Below are 21,588 nucleotides of genomic sequence, written 5' to 3'. Positions count from 1 at the left end.
ACAAGGGACGAAACTAAGGGTAGATGCATTTATTAGGTTGGTGCAAAAGTAATTGCGGTTTAAAAGATTAAAAATAATTGCAAAAACCGCAATTACTTTTGCACCTACCTAATACCGTGTTTCCCTGAAAGTAAGACCTAGCCGGACAATCAGCTCTAATGCATCTTTTGGAGCAAAAATTAATATGAGACCCGGTCTTATTTTACTATAGTATAAGACCGGGTCTTTATAATATGATATAATATAATATAATATAATATAATATAATATAATATAATATAATATAATAAATATACAATACAATATAATATAATATCGGGTTTTTCTTACATTAATTTTTGCTCCAAAAGATGCATTAGAGCTGATTGTCCGGCTAGGTCTTATTTTCGGGGAACCACGCTAATAACTTTTCTAAGGTCATTCACTTAATAGCAGAGCCTTAGTTTAATCTCAAGCGTAGAGCCCAACTTTTCAATCATAAATACTTTGGATTAGCATGTCAAATGGAATCCTTTACTTTCTCCTCTCTCCCCTACACCCATCTTTTTCCATGATTCTGTCTTGTGTGCAAGGACCACATTTCATCCCTAGAGTAGCAGTCTGGGAATTGCACTAGGCCACCCAAATACTGTGGATCACAGACGTACTTTTATTTTTATGTCCCAAATACGTTGTTTGCATTAAACAGAGTTTTCAAATTCATGGCTTTTAGTCTGATGTATTGTTTAGACTATACATTGTTTTAAAAGCCAGAAAACGTCTCACAGAAGTCTAGCTCTCTAAAACAGAACTTTCAAAACAGGGCTTGCTCTCTCCCGAGGCAGCAGTCAGCTGGAGCTGTGTAGTAGCTTCCTCTCACCTGGGGCTTGTACATCTGCTCCGCACAGCCCTCACCACTTCCTGTTGTCCTCTGCTGCTTGAGGGTTTCTCTGGTCCTTGCCTGCCTGGCCCTGTGGCACTCCTGATGACACCTGCGCGAGACTCCGTTGTGCTTTCCCAGCTGGCGTCTTCTTCCTTCTGGAGTTTTTGCCCTAGTACTTGAATGATTTTCTCAAATGGAATCCGTTACTTGCTTTCTCTTAGTGTTTTTGATTTATGTTTCCCCACTGGCTCCTTCTCAGTCCACAACCATGTTAAAGGTTTTGTGCTAAAGTTGGGAGGAGAAGAATAAAATTTTTTTAGCGTCCACTATGTGCCAAAGTTAAACACAAACATGATTTAATGGAGTTATCACAGCATTGAGCTGGGCGTTCCCGATTCCTGACGAAGAGGTGAGCGAAATCCAGGGCCTAGAAGGGCTGTCCTAAGTTCCATGCATAGGGTAGACTGGGATCTGCCTGATCCCAAGGGCCAGGTTCTTTTTCCTCCATCATATCAACTTCACTTCAAGCCACTGTTACCCTCTATGCAAATAAACAAGTCTCTTTAGCTCTTTCCCATGATCTCCGTCCTGTCTTCTTTGCCACCAAACTTTATTCACTTGTTCCCACAGAACTCCCTTAGTCTTTTTTCTCGTCTCAATGCAGCATAAATTGGCCTCCCTGTGATTCACTCGTTCATCAGCATCATTTGAGCACCTACTGTATAACAAGCAGCACACTAGACACCAGTGGAATAACCCTTGCCTGAGAGCAGCTTCACAAGCTCATAGGTCGAGACTGATGAATAGGTCCCAGTGCCTAAGAATTGAATTTAGACCTTATCTTGCTGGAGCTCTCTTGTAGCATTTTTCCCAAAGGACAAGCATTCTCTCTTAAGGAAATTTTTCTTTTCCTGTCTTCTGTGGCATGCCTCACTCCTGGTTTTCTTCTTGGCTTGTTTTAGAGCTCCTTTTTCCTCTCTTCTTTTTCTTCCCATGTTCTCATTTTAAATGTCTTTCCAGCTGCTTGCCTAGATCTCTCCACTTAGATGTTGTATAGACATTCAGGACTGCCCCATTCTTTCCCAAGAAAACATTGTTTAGCTTGTTGCCCATATTAAAGATTGAATATCTTGGAGTCATCATCCATCCTGGTCTTCCTCTCACAAAAAGACTCAAGCCATTCTGCTTCAAAAATACTATATTGTGACCAAATTATCAGCCCTTCTGCCATTAGTTAACATACAGCAATAACTTCCTTCTTTCTGTCTGTAGTGCATCTGATGTGCGTTAACTATAGTAACCATTAAAAAAAAAGTTCTCATGGTATTATTACGTTACTCCTTAAAATCTTTCAGTGTCTTTTCTGCTGCCTGTCACAGGTCTCACTTCCATAACCTGGCTCTCAAAGCTATTTGCCATCTGCTCCCCAATCGACTTCTCTGGTCCTCTCTCCTTTTAGCTTAGCACATAGGGGGCACTCGTGGATGGGTAAGTGGAGTGGTGCATAAAAACCTGACTTTTTCCTCTCTCAAGGGCAGTGTTAAATCCCCATTATGTACGTATGGCGTCTGCTAATTTTACTTGTTAGTCATTTCTATCATTTAAAAATGATAATGGTCTAAAGATTAATCATCTATAACCTGTTGTAAAAATCCATTAACTCAGTGTATACACTAAATTGTGTTGCCCCAACATTCATTTGTTGAAGTCCTTAACCCCAGTACTTCAGAATGTGACAGTCTTTGGAGACAGCGTTTTTAAAGAGGTAATTAAGTTGAAATGAAGTCATTGGGATGAGCCCTAATCCAATATAACTGGTGTCCTTCTAAGAAGAGGGAATGTAGACACAGACACGTAAAGAAGGAAGACCATGTGACCATACAGGGAGAAGACAGCCATCTTCAAGCCAGAGAGAAATGCCTCAGAAGAAAGTAGCCCTGCTGTCACCTTAGTCTCACTTCCAGCCTCTAGATCTGTGAGAAAATCATTTCTGTTGTTTAAGCCACCCAGCCTGTGGTCCTTTGTGATGACAGCCTTAGCAAGCTAATACACAGTGCCTTTTAATTCACTGAGATTTTAAGTCCTTTATCTAGAGACTTTAATAAAGGGATGGACCAGGATCTAATAGATCCTCTCCACCCATCTCAGAATTCTTCGAGATATTTTAAATTTGTCCTAGGAAGAGATGGCCATCCTTCCCTTTTTCAGACTAGATAATACATATGGTCAGCTACCCAACGAATGGCTATTTTCCTTTCCTTTTTGGGATTATGTATCTGTTTCTCTTGAAGATACAAACCAAGCAAGAAACCATTAAAAATATTGTTAATCCCCATTTACTGCATTGACTCAAACAGATAATGAGTCTGATATTTTCCAGGCTCTCGTTTTGATAAGAGTACAGTAAGTTTTCTTTGCAGTAGATAGCTATGCTGACTGCAGCATCCAATTTCCAGAAGCCATGAAATTATGTGCTTTACAGCAATTCTCTTGAGGTTCTGGCTGTGGGGAATAAAAGTACTCTGAATCACCAAATTTGGTTTATTCAGGTTTTCCTGTTTCAGGGTCGTGTTTCAGGTTGCCATGTTGCTAACCTCAAAATGCCTATTCCATCCATTTCTTCCTGCCCACCCCATTCTTCTAACTCCTTAGTAGTGGTTGTATTTGAACTAAGGAAATTACGTGTGTTGAGTAGGTTAGAGACTTTGTTGGAAAAGAACGTTTGTATTTACTGACCTTCTGTTCAGATCGGATCTTTTCTGATCACCCCAGATTAAATAATAACTTCCGACTCATTAAAGACCTCCGGAAGGTTCATTGGTATGCCAGTCTGTAATGTTGCCATTAGCATCTCGTGTGAATGTGAGTCAATTTTGTTTTATAAATCCAGAAAGAGAGACTATAATTCTTTTCTAAGAACTCATAATTTATTTTCTGTATCTACTCTGAACTTTTCATGCCATGATCTGAACTTGTCGCATCTTGTTCTATCCAGTGGAGAAGTCGAGGATAGCTAGTCACCGTGTCTAATAGCTCTTATTCTTGAGACACAAGGCATTATTAAAAGTGCTTTTCTACTTTCTCTTTTCCAAACCAAGCTTTATTGGTTCTTTAGCCTTACAGCACTTATTTTAAATTTTAATTACGTATGGGACTTGTGTTTAAAGCTTCTCTGTGTTTTTCACAACTCTCTTTGATGGTAGATCCCAGCTCTGGTGGAGTTTCACCAGTACAGTAAGAACACTTCACTCTGTACTAGAAATACAAATTCAGGCATTTTGGTTTTATGCTTAATTTTCGTTTTGGATTTAGCTAATTAAAATGCATAGCAATTAAGCAAAAGAAGATTATGTAATTCTTTTCTCCATGACGAAGGGTAATCTAAGCAGATAAATTGCACATAATTTTTTGACTTCACATACATAGGTTCTCAGATTCATAGAGATCAGAAATATATCCCACTGACCAGAACTAAACCTGAGTTTTTTCTTATAGTCTTAGCATTGCCCCTAACTGGAAGCTAGTAGGTAAGTCATTTAACTTCTTTTTATATCATTTTATTTATTTATAAAGTTGGAGAAGGTGGATAGATATCAAGATTAGATGATCTCTAAGTTGTCTTCCAGCTCAGAAATTCTGTTGTGTGCTCAGCCAATACTAATAACAGTTGATAAATTATGGGTTTTAGTGGGTAAGTATATTTGGAGCAAATAAGATTAATTTGTTTGAAATATATCGAGTACATATATATTGAGTACTACCTACTATGTGCCAGGTGCTGGCAACACAGTGATAAATCAGACATCTTTCAAAGAGTTTACATTTCATTAGGAGAAAGAAACACATAAAAATAAGTGCAACTGGGGACAGCTGGTTAGTTCAGTTGGTTAGAGCGTGGTGCTCGTAACAACAAGGTTGCTGGTTCGATCCCCACATGGGCCACTGTGAGCTGCACCCTCCACAACTAGATTGAAACAACTACTTGACTTGGAGCTGATAGGTCCTGGAAAAACACACTGAAATAAATAAAAGTTTATCAATTAAATAACTAAATAAATAAATGCAACTGAATATCACTGGGGCTGTGGAAGAAATCTAAGGCTTATTGGGGCACAAGGAGAGTTCGGTGAATTTTATTTGGTGGCAGAAGCATCAGGAAAAGGCCAGTGATTGAAGGGACCAATTAGAGGCCTGAAGAAGTGGAATTGACATGAGGTGGTGGGACCAGCAGCTCGATTATAGTGGCTGAAGTTTGAGGAGGATGAAGTAGAAACAGTGGGTATCGGTGATTTTCCCCCCGCAGGTTGCTGGACTCTAAAGAGAAAATAGCTGGGAGGAGTGGGACGGGATTAAAGAGCTTGGTTGTTTTAAAATATGGGAGTAAAGAGCCAATTTATAGGTTTTGGAGGGAAGAGCTTAGAGAGAGGGCAAGTTCTGCAGGAGATGAAGAAGTTGGAATTCAGAACGAACTTAAAAACAAGGTTGAGGATGGCAAGAGGGACAGATAGATGAATATATTACGTGACAAAGCAAACGTAGAAAGTAGGTGAAGGGTAAAATACAATTCTTTCAACTTTTCCGCGTGTTCAAACATTTCATAATAAAATATTGGGAGGAAAACTAAGAACATAGATTGAGAGTTTAGCTTTGACCCAAATAGGGGGCACCTATTCCTTGTTGTTGCCGCAGGTGGTGAAGTTCAAGGTTCAAGTCGCAACTGCTTTGGTGAAACAGGAGCCATTCTCACCTAGGGAGGCAGACGGTTAGAGCAGAGGAGAACGAAGGATGGAATCACCACATGGGGAGGGGGAAACGGGTGGGGCAGACCTGCGTTAAAGGAGGAAGTGGGGGTGCTCAGGGTCTGCAAGTGGAAGACACAAGAGTTGGGCTGCTGTGATGTTTTCCTCCAGTAGTGTCAGGAGATGGCAAGTTAGGGCATGGAAGGGGTACTTGAAGAAAGCCGTGAGGGGATGGGATGAATGATCCTCCATTGCTTACCAGCAGTCAATTCTGAAATGAGTCCCGACCTCTTTGCTTCTCTGTTGGGGGAGATTCTGTTTTCTACCTCATATTTTTATTTGAATGAAATGAGATAAAAATAATGGTACTGTGTTATTGTTAACATTTAACTAAGACGATGTCATGGTCTTCCTCAGGTAAAAGAAGAGCGTCCAGAGAAAATACCAGATCTCAAGCTATTAGTGGAGAAGAGATTTTTGGCTTTACAGAATAAGAATTCTGATGCAGATTTTCAAAATAATGAAAAATTTGTACAGTTTAAACAACAGCTGAAAGAACTAAAGAAGCAATGTAAGTCAGCACGCTTTGCTTTGCTTTGGCTTTTTGAAATTAGGGAACTGACTTGATGAACAGTCCCAGAAAGTTGATTGTATAAAGTTTGCTTATCTGCTTGGCTTGATCCTCTTTCGAAATGGCTTTTTATTGTTGCTGCAATTCTGTGTTTTGTCTAACTTTGGTTCAAATCAGCCTGTCTGTTTCTGAAAGCCAACAGTTTCCACAAAGTGCTAAGAAAATTCCCCACCAGCTACAGAAAATTACACTGTGTTGTCCCACTCTTGGGGAGGGGAATTGGGAAACTAGAATAAAACGGAAAACTATTTTATTAAAATAACAAGGGTGTTTTTCAAATTTTAAACTGCTGTGCCAAGCTTTGAAATAACCATACTTTAATTCTAGTTTTGTTGCTTTGGAATACAGTAGGAACGATGTTTTCTCAGACTATTTTTTCTTCTTAAGTGTGACCCAGAATTCTCTTGATCCCATCTATCTTTTAAAAAAAAAATTATTTTTCAATTGCAGTTGACATTCAAACTAATTATTTTATATTAGTTTTAGGTGTACACAGTGGTTAGTATTTACGTAATTTACGAATCTCTTCTATCTTTGTGCTAGTATAAATTCCATGTGATTTTGAAATTTGTTGCCTTCCTAATCAACTTTATTATAGTCAGGTTTTTTAATTGGCATAATTTTAACTTAAAAATGAGAGTGGGGAACATGATTTATTGTACAAAAAAATTTTTGTAGACAGTATTTGCCAGAAATGATGTACCTTTTCTACACAGTGAAGTACTCATATCCTTTTTTTATTTATCTTTGTTTTTCCCCTTCTTTTTCCATGTAACTCACATAACAATTTTATGTAATTTGATTGTTTTTACCTTAGCATCAATTGTTATTCTTCCTTTTCAGCTTGAGTTTCTTTTATTGCCTAAAGAATTGAATAGTGAAGGAAATAACTTTGTTTTTTTTCCACTTAAGTTTCACATCACTTTCATTTACACAGACATGGAACAGGAGGAATGTTGTATGATACGAGATACAAATTTATTTTGTGTCCTTATTTGTACTTAGTATAGGGTTTCATATTTTGAAATAGGCTTTCTTTTAAATATAAGCACTTTCTTTAAATTGATGCTGAGATCTCAAAAAATAACTGAGGAAGCTACTTTATTTTTGTCTGTTTTACAAATTATGTTTCACAATTTGGAATGTTTTGCAATTATGGTGAGACTTTTGCTTTTACTGTGTAGATTTAAACAGTAAGCATTTTCCCCACATTTTAAGTCTGTTTTCTGTTCTTCATTGAACATCACAGCTACCAAAGTCTTTCTAATATAATTTGCAGTTTCCCCAAATGGGTAATAATCCCCAAACAGGTAATAATTTGCTAATGGCTTTCTGATCTTCAAGATGCTAGTGCATTTCAGTTTTGGTGTTGGTCAAAATAGCCAAATGTGTTTTATTTTACTTCTTGGAGCCAATAATCACAAATTATGGCAAATTTAACTTCTGATCATAATTCCTGATAGTTTAGGTATTTTATAATACAGATTGAAAGATAAATATCTGAAAATATAAATTTCTTAGTCCTTCGTTATTGATTATAAAATTCTTAGTCCATAAGAGAAAACTATAAAGAGTTTTAGAATCGTATACTTATGCAGAAACACTTTCTAGTTAATAGTATGTAATTCAACAAAATGATAAATGTTGGAAATCATAGTTATTGTTTAATTCTCCCTAAAATTGGGGGAGGGGTGGTGGCAAGAGTCCCCAAGCTAGCAGTACACACCATTTGGATAGAAAGTTTAAACCTTATGACAAAGTAAATTTATAGTGAAAGAAATGCGTCCTTATATAAGGTTTCCCTATATATGGTAACACTGGAATTAAGACAATTTTCGCTTTTGTTTCTCCTAAAATATTCTTTTGAATCTCAAATAACTGAACAAGCAAAATATTAATACTCTCTTAAAGAGGTGTATCCTTTACTTGCAAAATGTAATTTTTAGTGCATTATTATTAGCACTGTCAATTAAACTTCCACCACGTCTAGTGTATTTTATTTCTTTAGATTTAATGCTGCTGTGAGGAAGCTGACAAGCATTGGGCCCCCACAGTTTTTGTGGAGGCAACTCAAAGGGACGATGATTTATAAAGGAGACAGTGAAATCTGTTTGTTTCGAGGTGTGTTCTCATGGAGGCAAGGAATTACAGTCATTCTTTTTTTTTTTTAAAGATTGGAAAATACAAGCCAAGGAGAAATACTTGCTTCAAGTTGCCTAGTTTGGCAAAGTAAAGACTGAAGCGTTTTTTTATGGTCTGCACATATCTGAAGCGTTCTTTCATGAAAATAACCACCATGTGTTCACCAACTTTATTGTGCAAGAACACAAATTGAATGGGATTAAATTTTAACCAATCAGGATCTAATCAAAGACATACCAGGAAGCTCTCAGGTGGGGGGAAGTCAGGACAGAGATTGACATCCGGTGGTCTGTCTGGTGGGTGGATCTGAACGAGCTTGGCTGGGCACACTCTGCCGGCGGGGATGAGTCAGCCCAGCTGTCCTCAGCAGCTCGTCTCAAACTGTCTGGTCTCAAGATCCCTTTACGTTCTTAAAATTTACTGAGGGCCCCCAGAGAACTTTTGTTTATATGGGTTATAGCTCCTGACATTTATCATATTAGAAATCAACACGAGGGAATTTAAAAAATACTAATCCATTTAAAAATCAATAATAAATCCATTACATGTTAACATAAGTAGCATTATATAATATATGAAATATAACATAAAGAAAAATTAGTGAGAAGAGTGGCATTATTTTACATTATTGCAAATCTCCTCGTTTTCTGCCTTAATAGAAGGCAGCTGGATCGTCATATTTGCTTCTGTATGCAGTCTCTCGTAATACATTGTTTTGGTTGAAGTGTACGCAGAAAATCTGGCCTCACACATGGGTAGTTGGACTTGCTGAAGGGGTCTTGCAGACCACCAGAAATTGTCACTTTGAGAACTGCACTAAGCCAGAGTGCCAAATTCAGTCAGTCTCCTCTTTTTCTATGGCCTGCGAGCTAAGAATGGCTGTTATGATTTTTAATTGTTGGGGGAAAAATCAAGAGAAGAATAATTTTCTGTGATGTGAGAAAATTATATAAAGTTCAGATTTCAGTGTCCATAAAGTGTTATTGGATTTTAGACACACTCATTCATTTACATATTTTCTATAGATGCTTTACACTATAATGGCCCAGCTGAGTGGTGCATCAGAGACCACCTGACCCACAAGGCTTATAATACTTATTATATGACTCTTTACAGAAAAAATTTACTGACCTCCTGCTCTAAACCATAATCAGAAGCAAGGGCAGTTTCTGCTTTTGGGTTTCCTTTTATAACTTGAGATGTTTTTCATAAATACCATCCATTTGTCTCAAGTACGTTCAGAACACTTTGAGCGTCTATTGTGTATGAATCATTGCTGTTGGTGATCTGAGATAAATAAAAGACGGAGGGAGTCCCGGTACTTGGAGAAGACAATGCATACAAACATGAAATAATTAGAGAAACATGAATAAAAATATCAAATCAAAAGCAAAGAAAGAAAGTTAGAAACAAATGTTACATAATGCAGTACCTAAATGAAGAGAGTAAGAATAAGAATGCAGATTTTATCTGGATGGCTAATATTGCCAGTCAATTGATAGGGGCTGCCTCTGTTCCAGAAGATTCTGAGGCTGGGTTCAGGCCCAGCAGGAAAGAGTGTGATGAAAGATGATGGCAGGAAAGAGGCAGTGTAGTAGATAGCTGGTACTTACCATCCCTAGAATACAAACATAACAGATGCACTACAGTAGATATTTGTGTCTTGTGGATATCACCAGGCATTAGATTCAATTTCTTTGGACAAATCATTTTATCCCTGGGTACCCAGTGTCCTATATATTAGAGGTATAATGTCTGCCCCAGTTTACCTGTCAGGGTTATTACCAAGATCAAGCTTGCAAACCCTGAAAGCTTACTTTAGGTTTATGTTATTATTGAGAAAGAGCTAGTACCACACAGTGGAAAGAATATGAGCTTAGCAGCCAGAAGACCTTAGTTTGAGTCACTTAATATGTAGGCTGGTCTCCCTACCTATGCCACCCTTTTTTTTTAGTTCTTATTCTTGGAGTTATACAAATCAAAATTGATTGAAGATAATTTTTATGTTTCTACAGAAGATGACAGTGGTGGCAGTGTGATAATAACTGAGTTAGGGAACAATTTCACAGAAAAAAATTCCACTTTCCTAAATGGTAATCGTGTTCTTACTAACCCAAGTTGTGAAGTAAACCGTATGATTTGGTTTAAGGCAGACGTAACCAGATTTTTTTGGGTGAAATTAATTTTTCTAAATAATATGCTCATGTAATTTCTTCTCTTTTTTGCCTTTTACTTAAACTGTCTCCACTATCACAACGTATGATTTCCTGCAATTTTAACATCAGTAGAACTTTTTTCGAATGTGCCGGCACCTTTGTATAGACACTTTCTCAAGTCATCAAGCAGTCTTTCTGGTGCCTTTTATGCATTTGCCTATTATATGAATAGCAGGCCTCAGGCATTTTAGTGCAGAAATTGAGCGCTTTAGACAAGAATTGGTACTTAGAAACCTTCAAAATATAAGAGCTTCACTTTGTGGTCAAAAATAGAATTGGCTGTGAATCTGAGATCTTTAGTATTAAAATAATCTAATATAACATACAATTTTGTTGGTACATTTCAGTGTTAAGAGTAAAAGAGAGCATGTCATTTTAAGTGCAGATTTGCTAATCTGAAGATGTTCACCACAGATTTAACATGATTTTAGGTCAGAGGTGAGCTGTACAGAAAATAAGATATGGAGCTATTTGAATCCACGAGTGAAACTTAGAAATCAGTTTCAGTGACAGTGACATTTATATTCAAGGTGTGTGTGTGTGTGTGAATTTACACTGTAATCTTATAATTATATGGATTCACAAATTCACTGTGTACCTTTCCTTTAAACATGCTCAATCTAGATCTCCAAACTGAAAATAGGGAATGGCCATTCACGTCAGTCAAGGGTCCCATTACATGGGAGTTCCCCGGAGCATTAAATACTTTCACTTTATTGTTCCTGGTGGGTTGCTTTTCCTCTACCTTCAGCATCTATTCAGAACCGCAGTTGAGTTCCATGAGGGCAGGGACTTGGATGTTACGTGTATTCCTTCTGTAGACAGTTTTATCGTCTCTGTGGCCCTCAATTGCGCTTCATTTTTCCCTTCATGAGGTTAATGAAGCCATCGCCATTCACTTGCTGGATGACCATTAATTGTTGGGAAATGCTAAAAATCTTAAGTTTCACAACAGAGACTGGCTTTTTGCAGGCTGGATTACATCCCTGGTGTGAGGATTTATGCTCATTGAGGGAAATTTCTGCCCTATGCAAATTTTTTATTCTTTGTGTTTGCCTCTCTCTTTCTCTTGTGTGAGTCAGTATCTGTCTGACTCTTTTCTGTGTTTTCCTTTCCGCTTTCTTCGTGTTTCGCACCCCATACAATTTCTCTTTCCCTCATGTCTTTATTTTACAGCAGTGAAGCTAAATGGTACCATTCCCATCTTAATGATGAAACTGCTTCAGAGAAGTTAAGTGACACTTTCACGGTTCCAACGTTAGTAAACAGTGGAACCAGAAGACAGGAGATGTCTGAAAACTGGAAAATAATTATCTTGCCAAGTTAATAATTTCTGAGCTTGGAAGGATTTAAGTTTTATAACTGATAGAGAGAGGACATTGGGAGAGTTGTAATTATCCTCCCTCTTCTCTTTTATAAAGTTGTTACTTTCCAGAAATTTTTTTACATTTTAAAGCAGATTGGGGTACCAAATAAATAATTGAATAAGTGAAGAAAAAAGATTACTTCAAATTAGATTGACTCTGTGTCATGTTAGAATTTTAGTCAAGCCCTTAGGCTTATCAGGGAATGCTTTGGCAGTGAGGAATTAGCTTTTCTACATGCCCTTTATATGAGCAATAATGACGTCCATCTATTCTGCCTTCGCCTTAGGTTTGCCCTAGTCCTTCTGGAAAGCAGTGATAATAAAGTAACAGCCAGTCTTTGTATAGTGTACAGTGTGGTACTTAATGAATGCCTGTTGAATTAATGAGTCACTGCAGGCATTGTTTGTTTGAGTGCCTACCTATGCACAGGTTCTGGTACTTACATCCTTTATATATGCGATTGGTGATTTCTCACAACTCTACAGGATACCTGTACCCATTTTCTAGTTTAGAAAACATACGGACAGAGGTAATATAACTTCCCGAAGTGCTGAAATTCACAGCCTGGTTTGGGTAACACCGAAGCTCATGTTGTTTCCCCTGTATCGTACACCATCTCTTGAAATCACTCCCACGTGGACTTCTTTTCTCTCAGTTCAAGTATTTCATTCCTGTCTTGAAAAATTGATTTGTTGGTTCTTGAGTAGTGAACAATTTGTGTGGGTCTCCCATAGATTTGCGTGGATGGGCTCCTGTGGCACTGAGGGGAGCCTGCTTCACCTCGGTCACTTCCATTCAGAGATCAGAGAGTAGGAATTGTATCCGACATTATTTAGTCATTTATGTGTGCTTCGTCTTGTCTTCAAAGTAGCGTCTAAAAAAACCTGTAGTTGTCGTCCCGTTTTGTAGATAAAGAAGTGAGACTCATGAAAGGTCAGTGGTTTGCTCAAGGTCACAAAGTAAGTTACAGAGGGAGACTTAAAACCAGGTCCTACGTGTCCAGATCCTGTGGTTCTGGCAATACCAAAACATTCCGTCAATAATGCCTGAGAATGCCGTTTCCGGTGTGAACAGTTGCTACGTTATGGGAGAGAGCAGTAGGATATTTATTGTACTCCAAGATTGGAACAGATTCCATGAAATTTATTTCAAGCATAACAATAATAATCCTGTGCGCAGACACCATTTCTCGTAACGTCCGCGGCGTCCACGTGCAGGAAAGGAATGCATGAAAAATGCAGCTTCTGTTTTTAGCACACTGAATCTTGGAGGTGACATATTTACCCAGTGTCTCACAGTCAGGAGGTCACAAGGATAACAAATATGTTCCCAAGGAAAGGGGAAGCTTTGGAACGAGAGATGGCTATAATTAAAGTCATTAGGGGAAAAAAGGTTCAGTTATCAAGGGAGAAATGAGTCAGCAGCAAGTTTAAACACAAACTGGGATCTATGGGTGTTTCTCTCATGGTGGCTTATTTTGAGAGAATGTGATGCCATTTGTACTCAGAAAGCAGCCTGAAACTAGAATAGGAAGACCAAATAATAAGTGTCCTGGGGACGATGCACATCATACTTAAGAAAATAATTATCTTGCCAAGTTATTAATTTCTGAGGTTAGAATGATTTAAGTTTTATAATTGTTAGATGGATATAATAGGCGCCCCTTTGTAGTTGACACCTCCCCCCATTTCCAGTCCCTGGCAACCACTGTTTTGTTTTCTCCATAGTTTTAACTTTTCCAGAATGTTGCACACTTGGAATCATACAGTATGTGGCCTTTTAAGTAGCTTCTTTCACTGAGCAGAATGCATCTGAGATGCATCCACAGCGTTGCTAATGTCATCGGCTTGTCGTGTCGTGTTGCTGTCTTATTCACCAGGTGAAGGACATTTCAGCAGTTTCCAGCTTGGGGCCATTATGAATAAAGCTGTTAGAAACAATCATGCACAGGTTGTGACGTGAATGTAAGTTTTAGTTTCTCTTGGATAAATATCCAGGCCTGGGATTGCTGGCTCACGTGGTAAGGACATGTTAAACGTGTAAGAAACTGACAGCCTGTTTTTCAATATGGCGCACCGTTCTGCATTTCCATCAGCAGTGCATGACGGTCATAGGTGCTTGGGTATCTTTTGTTTGTTTGCTTTAATTTTATCCATTCTAATAAGTATGCAGTGATGTCTCATTCATGTTTTCCTGATGACCACCGCTGTTGAGCACGGCGTTCCTTTATGGTATTTAAATTTTTCATGCAATGTTCATGTGTTTGTATTCGGGTGTCTCCTCCATGTATCGTGTAATTCACTCAAGAAACATTGCGGATGGTCCTCAAAGCGCGGCTCCCACACGAGCAGCAGCAGCATCACCTGGAAACTCAGTGAAAGTGCAGATTGTCAGGTGCCACCCAAACCCTCTGAAGCTGAAACTCTGGGCGTGGGGCTGGATTTAAAAGCCCTCCAGGTGATTCTCTTGTACAGCAGATTTTGAGAACCGTTGCTTCACAGTAGTGATGTTCACCCATCACTGAATATCGGTACCAACCGTGAGCCCATCCCCATCCCCAGAGTTGCAGATTTCGCTGGTGTCTAGAGTGAGTCTAGGCATTGTTTTTAAGTTCCTCAGGTCATGCTAATGTATAATCAGGGTTGAAAATAACTAATCTAGTAAAGGTTGTTTAGCTAGGCGCTCTAGAGGATAAAATCTGACATCTGACTTCTCATTCCGGATCTCACGGGCCAGGGAAGCTCCATACATACACAGCATAGTTGCTGGCACACATGTTACTCAGTAATGACAGAGTTAAATGGTACGTATAGGTTTTAAAGAGGTGTTCATATAGGTTTCAATATAAACTAACTTTATTCTCCGATGTCTGAGAACCTCTTTTTTTATATTCCATGTTGTAATTAACATTCATTCATTCATTCATTCAGCAAATGTTTACTGAGTGTGCTGCACATACAGGAGTGAACAAAACAGACACATCCCTCTGCCCATGGAGCTTGCGTTCTGATCTTTGGCACCTGGTTAGCATCTGCTCACTTTACCTTACTTAGGGGGAAATGAGGTACGGTTCTTACTAGCGCTGAAGTGAAGGCTTCCATATGCACAACTGGTAGCCTTGAGAATCTATTTGTGTATATGTTATACTCAAGTACGTCCTGTCCTTCAGACTTGTTTGCCTTGCATTTGTTAAAATTTATATTAGTCATGAAATCCTATTTTCGTTATAACATTTTAAACTCCTTCATTTAATCACCTAGGTATGTTGATAATAGTGTGAAGGATAGAGACTGCCAAAGCCATGGAAAGAGCCTGGAATTTGGAACCAGAATATATAAGTTCAGATTCTGGCTCAACCACCTAATAGTTTGTGAGGTTTTTTTTTTTTTTTAATCAAATTAACGGAATTTTACTTTTATGTAAATTATGGGTAATACAATAATAATAATACTAATAATAATGCTACCTAACCCACAGTTATGTAAGGATTAAATCAGATAGCTAAAAACGAAACGTGAAAGTGTTTTATGAACTGTAGTATACTCTCCAAATATTCATTACCTAATCTTTTTAGCTGGCTTAAAGGCATTTACTTTAATCATTTTTACTTGAAAGAACATATACTTTATAAATTATTAGCAGTTGGCATAAGTTCTCAAGTGCAAAGAAACAAGCCCAGAGCATTTTAGTTGTTTTTTTAAAGCATTAAGAGATTTTAGTGCAGGATAAAATATTACTAGGACTGTCAAGAAGGTAAGAAATGTTCTGTCATGCACGGGGTGTGAACAAAAAAAATGTTTCTAAGGTAGCTAATCATTTTGCATTATAATATTGGTTTTGGTAACCTTTTCCTGATAGGGAAGCAAAAAGTAAAGTGTCAGGAACAGCATTTATTCCCATAATGAACCATCGTGTGTCTGGTGAAATATATTTATTGTGAGCAGACGTGATGGAACTGTATTTATCACTATGTGCTGTGTGGGCCCTTTACTATATTAGGGATTCTCTTAGCTACACACTAGATTTAATTGGAGAGAATCAGCTGTGCTGTTTCAGTCCGGCGATTTAGTTAGATTTTTTTGCCGATCACCTGCTGACATCTCAAATAATATTTTTGTAGTGAACAGGCACCTCCTATGTGCAGACTACTGTGCTAGACACAGGAAGATAGGCAAGTAATTAATGTCTTGGGAATGAGAGCAAAAGGAAGCAGGGTCTTAGAACTTGCCGTGCAAAATTTGGCGAAGAAATGAGAGTGTGAGCTGGGGGTTGACGAAAGGTGTTGAGTAGAGTTTTCCACCACAAATGTAAGGAGTTTATTTTAAACAACAAAATAATACAGTTTTCAGAGTCGGACAAATGAATCCGTTTTCTTTACTGTGGGATTCCTTAGTCTTCATTACGTGGTTTGCCTTTGGTTAGGATGTCAGTTCAGTGAGAGCAGGTACTTGTCTGCCTTGGTTGAGACTGTCCGCCATGCCTAAGAGGGCACCTGGCATGGAACCGGTGCCTCATATATATTTGAGGCATGAATGAAAGACTACCAAAAGGGGTTGAAAACAGTGTTCATAGAACCTTTTTCTCCTGTGGGGCAAATACTCCATGGCAGATACTTTGGCACATACTAGTCCTGAGAATGAGAGGGTTGGGTAAGGCATTGTGTCCTCACTTGGGCAGACCTGGGCAGCAACCATGCTCTAAGTACGAGCGTGGCTGCCAATTGGCGGGAAGTGTTCCCAGACTTTCTGGCAGCCTTCCTTGTCCAGTTTGACCATTGGGTGCCTACTGGTGGCAAGTACTTCCTTTCTCTTTCCCCAGGGGCACACTGTGCTTTGACTTCATTTCATAAAGCAGGACACTTAACAAGTCACACTCAAGAACTTTTAATTGCTTCCCCTCAACCATAAGTCTTAACAACACCCATCTCCTGTTATGTGGTACCGTTGATTCCCCACACCCTCGAACTATTAAGCTGACAGTACTTCTTACACTTGATAGTATTACAGTCAAGAAAATGTAGTAGTAGCTTATTTACTGTGTTTCCCCAAAAATAAGACCTAAGCGGAAAATAAGCCCCAGCATGATTTTTCAGGATGAAATCCCCTGAACATAAGCCCTAATGTGTCTTTTGGAGCAAAAATTAGTATAAGACCCCATCTTATTTTCAGGGCAGCACGATGGTATGTTTTCCTCTGCCTCAGAGCATAGTGACTTTATTTGACAGTTACCAAAAGCAAAACATTTATTCCTCCAAAGAGACGAGTAAAAATCTTCAGCCCGTTAAGAAGATATGCTATCTAGTCTCATCCCTAGAAACCTCTACCAATCCCTTCTCAGTCTCCTTCTGCTCCCAGCGCTACTACTGCTCTGTATGCGATTTTATCCTCAGCCTCCTACATGCTTCCTGCTCCAGCCTTGCCTCCCACCAGTTTCTGCCAGGCTGACGGGTCACTCCAGAGTACAGGTCTGGCCATGCTTGTCCTCCAGTGATCTTTCAGAGGCTTCCTCAGCCCTCCTACAATAAAAGCCATTCTGGCACTAGGCTGCTTTTTCACTCTCTCGCCACTCTCCTCTCTGGCCCGTTGATTCAGACACTTAAAATCCCCCAAAAGTATTGTGTTTTCTTTCACTTCCAGACTTTCACACTTGCTGATCTCTTCGTGTACTCTTCACCTTCACCTCCTCGTCCACTCTCTTCACTTGGTTAGGCATTTCCATCCTTCTGCCTTTGCACAGATGACACTAACTCTGGGGAGTCTTCCCTCAGGTAGAGTAAGTGCACATCTGTGATGCGGGACCTTTAAAGAGCTTTGACTCTGGAGAGTCATATCCACTCGCAAAGATTAGGAAGATGAACGTGTCAGATGGTTTGGCAGGAAGAGGAATTTGAGGCAGAATTTATGGTAGTTTTGAAATAATGCTAATTATTCTGTTTCATTAGCATGCAAAACGGAAACCAATGCTGACATATCTAATTTATAATCTAATAGTTGAACATGTGTTAATACTGTTCTTTAAAATAAAATATTCTCTGTCCACGGCTTTTGGCGATGGTGCATGCCAGCATGGACAAACCATCTGAAATATATTAACTTTCTCATCCCGACTGACTCATTTGACTCAAATAGCAAGTTCCCCCATGACCCCACCTCTAAAAATAGAAAGTATATTATTTTGTTTTCAGAATTCCAAGCTTTGAGAAGCCAAGCTGTTCTTTGTTTTTGCTCTGATGGCCATTGGCCTGCAGCTGAGTTCTGGTAATTGCATAGGCTGGAGACTGGAGGTCATCGTGGGAGGAAGGCAAGAGGAGGCCGCGGAGCAGCAGAGTGTCGGGAGAAGCAGTTAGAATTATAGGCTATAAATCCCAGCACGGTCGTTAATACAAGGCACCAACTCTGTCTGAGGATCAAGCTGAGGCTTCGATAATACAGTGATAATTTCAGATAACTGTCATCGACTGAATATTACGGGCACAGACTGTGTACCCAAACTCCCTAAACTGTTTTCCTGCTAATTGTACTTTTGGGAATCAGTTCTAACAGAATAATCCAAAATGCAAATACAAAGATATTTCTCAATGATAGTCAATAGGAAAATTTGGAAACAATAAAGAGATTTATGAAAATCATTTATCAAAAAAATGAAATGTTTAGAAATTGCTTTATCACATAATGTTAAATTTTAAAGCAGTGCAAATCTTGTATATGAATTCTGATCACTATTGTTGAGTAAGAAAATACTATGAGCCATGAACAGAAGTAAAAAAAAAAAGGCACAGGACACGAGACCAGCATGTAATCTAATTATATTGTGGTACATCGCAGATAAGATTATAAGGGTAGGTCGGGACTGATTTATGGAGTTATTTGTTGCCTCGAATAGGACAGTTTAATTAGTAGGTTATGGGAGAAGTAAGTTTTTCATTAGATGAGCCATCTGATTAGATTCTAACTTAAAGAGGGTAAATCTGGTTGTGGTGTGTAGGATAAATTGGGACGGGAAGAGGTCTTGTTGCAGTGGCGCAGTCAAGTACCGATGATGTCCTGAATTATGAGAGCGGAATCGCAAAAGAGAATGAACGCAAGGGGGGTTGTGCAGGTCCAATCTGTAGGGCTCGTCAATTCAGTTAAAACAAGAATAGACATAGAACAAGGAGTTGAAGATGGCACTGAGGTTTCTAGTTTGAGTCGCGGGGATAAGGTGATACCATTAAAAGTAGTAAGATGTCTCATGGAAGAGCTGGTCTCTAGGTGAGGAGGACGACTGTAATGTCAAGTGTATTGAATTTAAGGTGCTGGATTTGGCACAGATCTTCAACAAATGGTTAGAGATGAGGAAAGCTTTGGTGTAGGAATGTGCGTAAAGGGAGGGAGAAAGGCTCTTCACGTGCTCCCAGGTGGTGGTTGGAGCTGCAGGGGCAGAAAGCCATGCAAGGGGAAGAGTCCGAGAGAGTCTTGAGGAAAGGAAGAAAAGAAGGAGCCGGCAAGGAATGCTCACGAGCCTGCAAGGAAGACCAACAACCCTAAGGGGAGACTGAGTTTGTCTTAGCGTCATTTTCTTATTTTACTTGAATTTCCTACTACCAGAGATGCACATACTTTTCAGTCCTAAGTTGATCATTCATATTTTTCATATTTCAAAATTCATAAACTAAATTACAAAACTAATGAGATTGAAGGGGTAGAATTAGCAACAGATTTTTGATTTACTGTGTTTCTACTCCTTATTGGCAGTATTGATTGAGAGTTTGCTTCACATATGGTTCAACTACACAATGGAATACTACGTGGCCATAAGAAAAGATGAAATACTGCCATTTGTGACAACATGGATGGATCTTGAGATTATCATGCTAAGCAAAATAAGTCAGACAGAAAAAGTCAAGGATCATAAGAGTTCACTCATGTAGGATATAAAACTGAAAGCAACAAACGAACAAGGCAAACAAACAAACAAGCAAAAACTCATAGACACAGGCAACAGTTTAGTGGTTACCAGAGGGTAAGAGGGGAGAGGGAGCAAAAGAGGGGATTATATAGTATATGGTGACGGAAGGAGATTTGACTCTGGGTAGTGAACACACAATACCATATACAGATGATGTATTACAGAACTGTACACTTGACACCTATATAATTTTGTTAGCCATTGTCACCCCAATACACTTAATTTTAAAAAAAGGGTTTCATTCACTGCTTATTTTGACCCTCCCAGATATGAGTATTTGAAGCAAAGAGTAGAGGTTACACCTGACTTCAAGCAAGAAACATGTTGTGTAGTTAAAAAAAAATTCTTGTGGAGCAGAAGGGATAGAGATGAGGTGTCCTCATTTATTAGGTAATAGGGTTTTAACTAAATCAATCAAAAAGCTAGCAATTACTTTTTACTTAGAAATTGTGTTTTAATTATCATTAGACTATTTCATCATGGTTAAAATTTTAAGATTATTTAAAAATAAACATTAAGCATTGAGCAATGATTTTCATTGGCTGTAAAGTTCAAAAACTGCTGTGGAATAGAAATGACTATTGTGACACCATGTAAGTGTTCTGTTTTAAATTTAAATGGTGGTGAGTTTCCAGCTCTCCCAGTTAGCTTTTGTGGTGGCACAAACCACCCCAAAACTTAGTGGCTTGAAACAACAACCATTCATGTGGCTCGTGCTTCCATGGATTGGCCCTTTGGCCTGGGTGGAGCGGGGTGATTGTCTGCTGGTCCGGCAAGGCTCACTCACCCATGGTCTGATTGGCTTGGGGCTTCTTGGTCTGGGGCACCGTCAGCTGGGACAGCTTTTCCCGGCTCCCTGTGGTCTCATCCTCCAGCGGACTAGTTCAGGTTTGTTCACCTCGTGGCCCAAGGGAGATGAGGGCCTCAAGAGCAGAAGCAGGTCTCTTGAGGCCTCAGCTTAGTAATTGCACGGGGTAACTTTTGCCAGACTTTATCAGTCAGAACCATCAAAAGGCAGCTCAGATTCAAGGGGTGGGAGATTAGACTCTGCCTCTTGATGGAAGGAGCTAGAAAGTATTGTGGCCAGGTTTTCAGTCTACCACAATTATCAATTTTTAACTACTGAAACAGCACTGGCTGTGCGTGTGTGTGCGTGTGTGTGTGTGTGTGTGAGAGAGAGAGAGAAAGAGAGAGAGAGATTAACCCTTTCTTTTAAAAAAATATACAACCCTCAAAAGCAAGGGGTATGTGACGTCATCTCACGTTTTTGAGTCATCCGTTTGACCAGGGACATGTTTGTTCAGATACCAAAGCAACTGAAGAGGTAATTTAACATATATAAAACTAAACTATAGCTGATTTACTTAAACAGTATTTGTTGACTATCTTTCAGCAGCTCTTTTGTGTCTGGCACTGGGCTAGGTATTAGGGATAGAGAAAAAGTCTGGCATATTCTTCAAGAAGTTTGTATTCCAGGATGGGCAAAATTTGTCAGGTATTATAACTGTGTCAAGGATTGGGCTTGAATCGAAAATAGTACACAGATGGATATGACTTCGTTCTTTGAGTAGAGCACAGAAACAGATGTTTAAAAATAACTGTAATTCAAATCAAAATAATAAGTGCCATGAGAGAAATATAAACTGAATGCTATTGAATTAGAAAAAGAATAGGAGGCAGCAAA

At 38.9% G+C, this 21,588-nt stretch overlaps 1 protein-coding gene across 5 annotated transcripts in view; it reads left to right on the top strand.

Moving 5' to 3' along the window:
• Positions 1–21,588, top strand: part of NSMCE2 (NSE2 (MMS21) homolog, SMC5-SMC6 complex SUMO ligase) — a 213,248-nt gene that overhangs the window by 62,873 nt on the left and 128,787 nt on the right. For all 5 annotated transcript variants that reach the window (XR_012490921.1, XR_012490922.1, XM_074317044.1 and 2 more), the window contains exon 4: positions 6,019–6,172. Coding sequence is in view for 3 of the 5 variants with exons in the window: in XM_074317044.1 (XP_074173145.1) it covers positions 6,019–6,172 (154 nt within the window). In the remaining 2 variants the exon portion in view is untranslated. The remainder of the gene's footprint in view (positions 1–6,018; positions 6,173–21,588) is intronic.

The sequence above is a fragment of the Rhinolophus sinicus genome, linkage group LG12, assembly GCF_036562045.2.
Source record: "Rhinolophus sinicus isolate RSC01 linkage group LG12, ASM3656204v1, whole genome shotgun sequence".
Taxonomy (NCBI): domain Eukaryota; kingdom Metazoa; phylum Chordata; class Mammalia; order Chiroptera; family Rhinolophidae; genus Rhinolophus; species Rhinolophus sinicus.
Note: the sequence above shows the minus strand (reverse complement) of the source record. Positions and strands in the feature narration are given on the sequence as shown.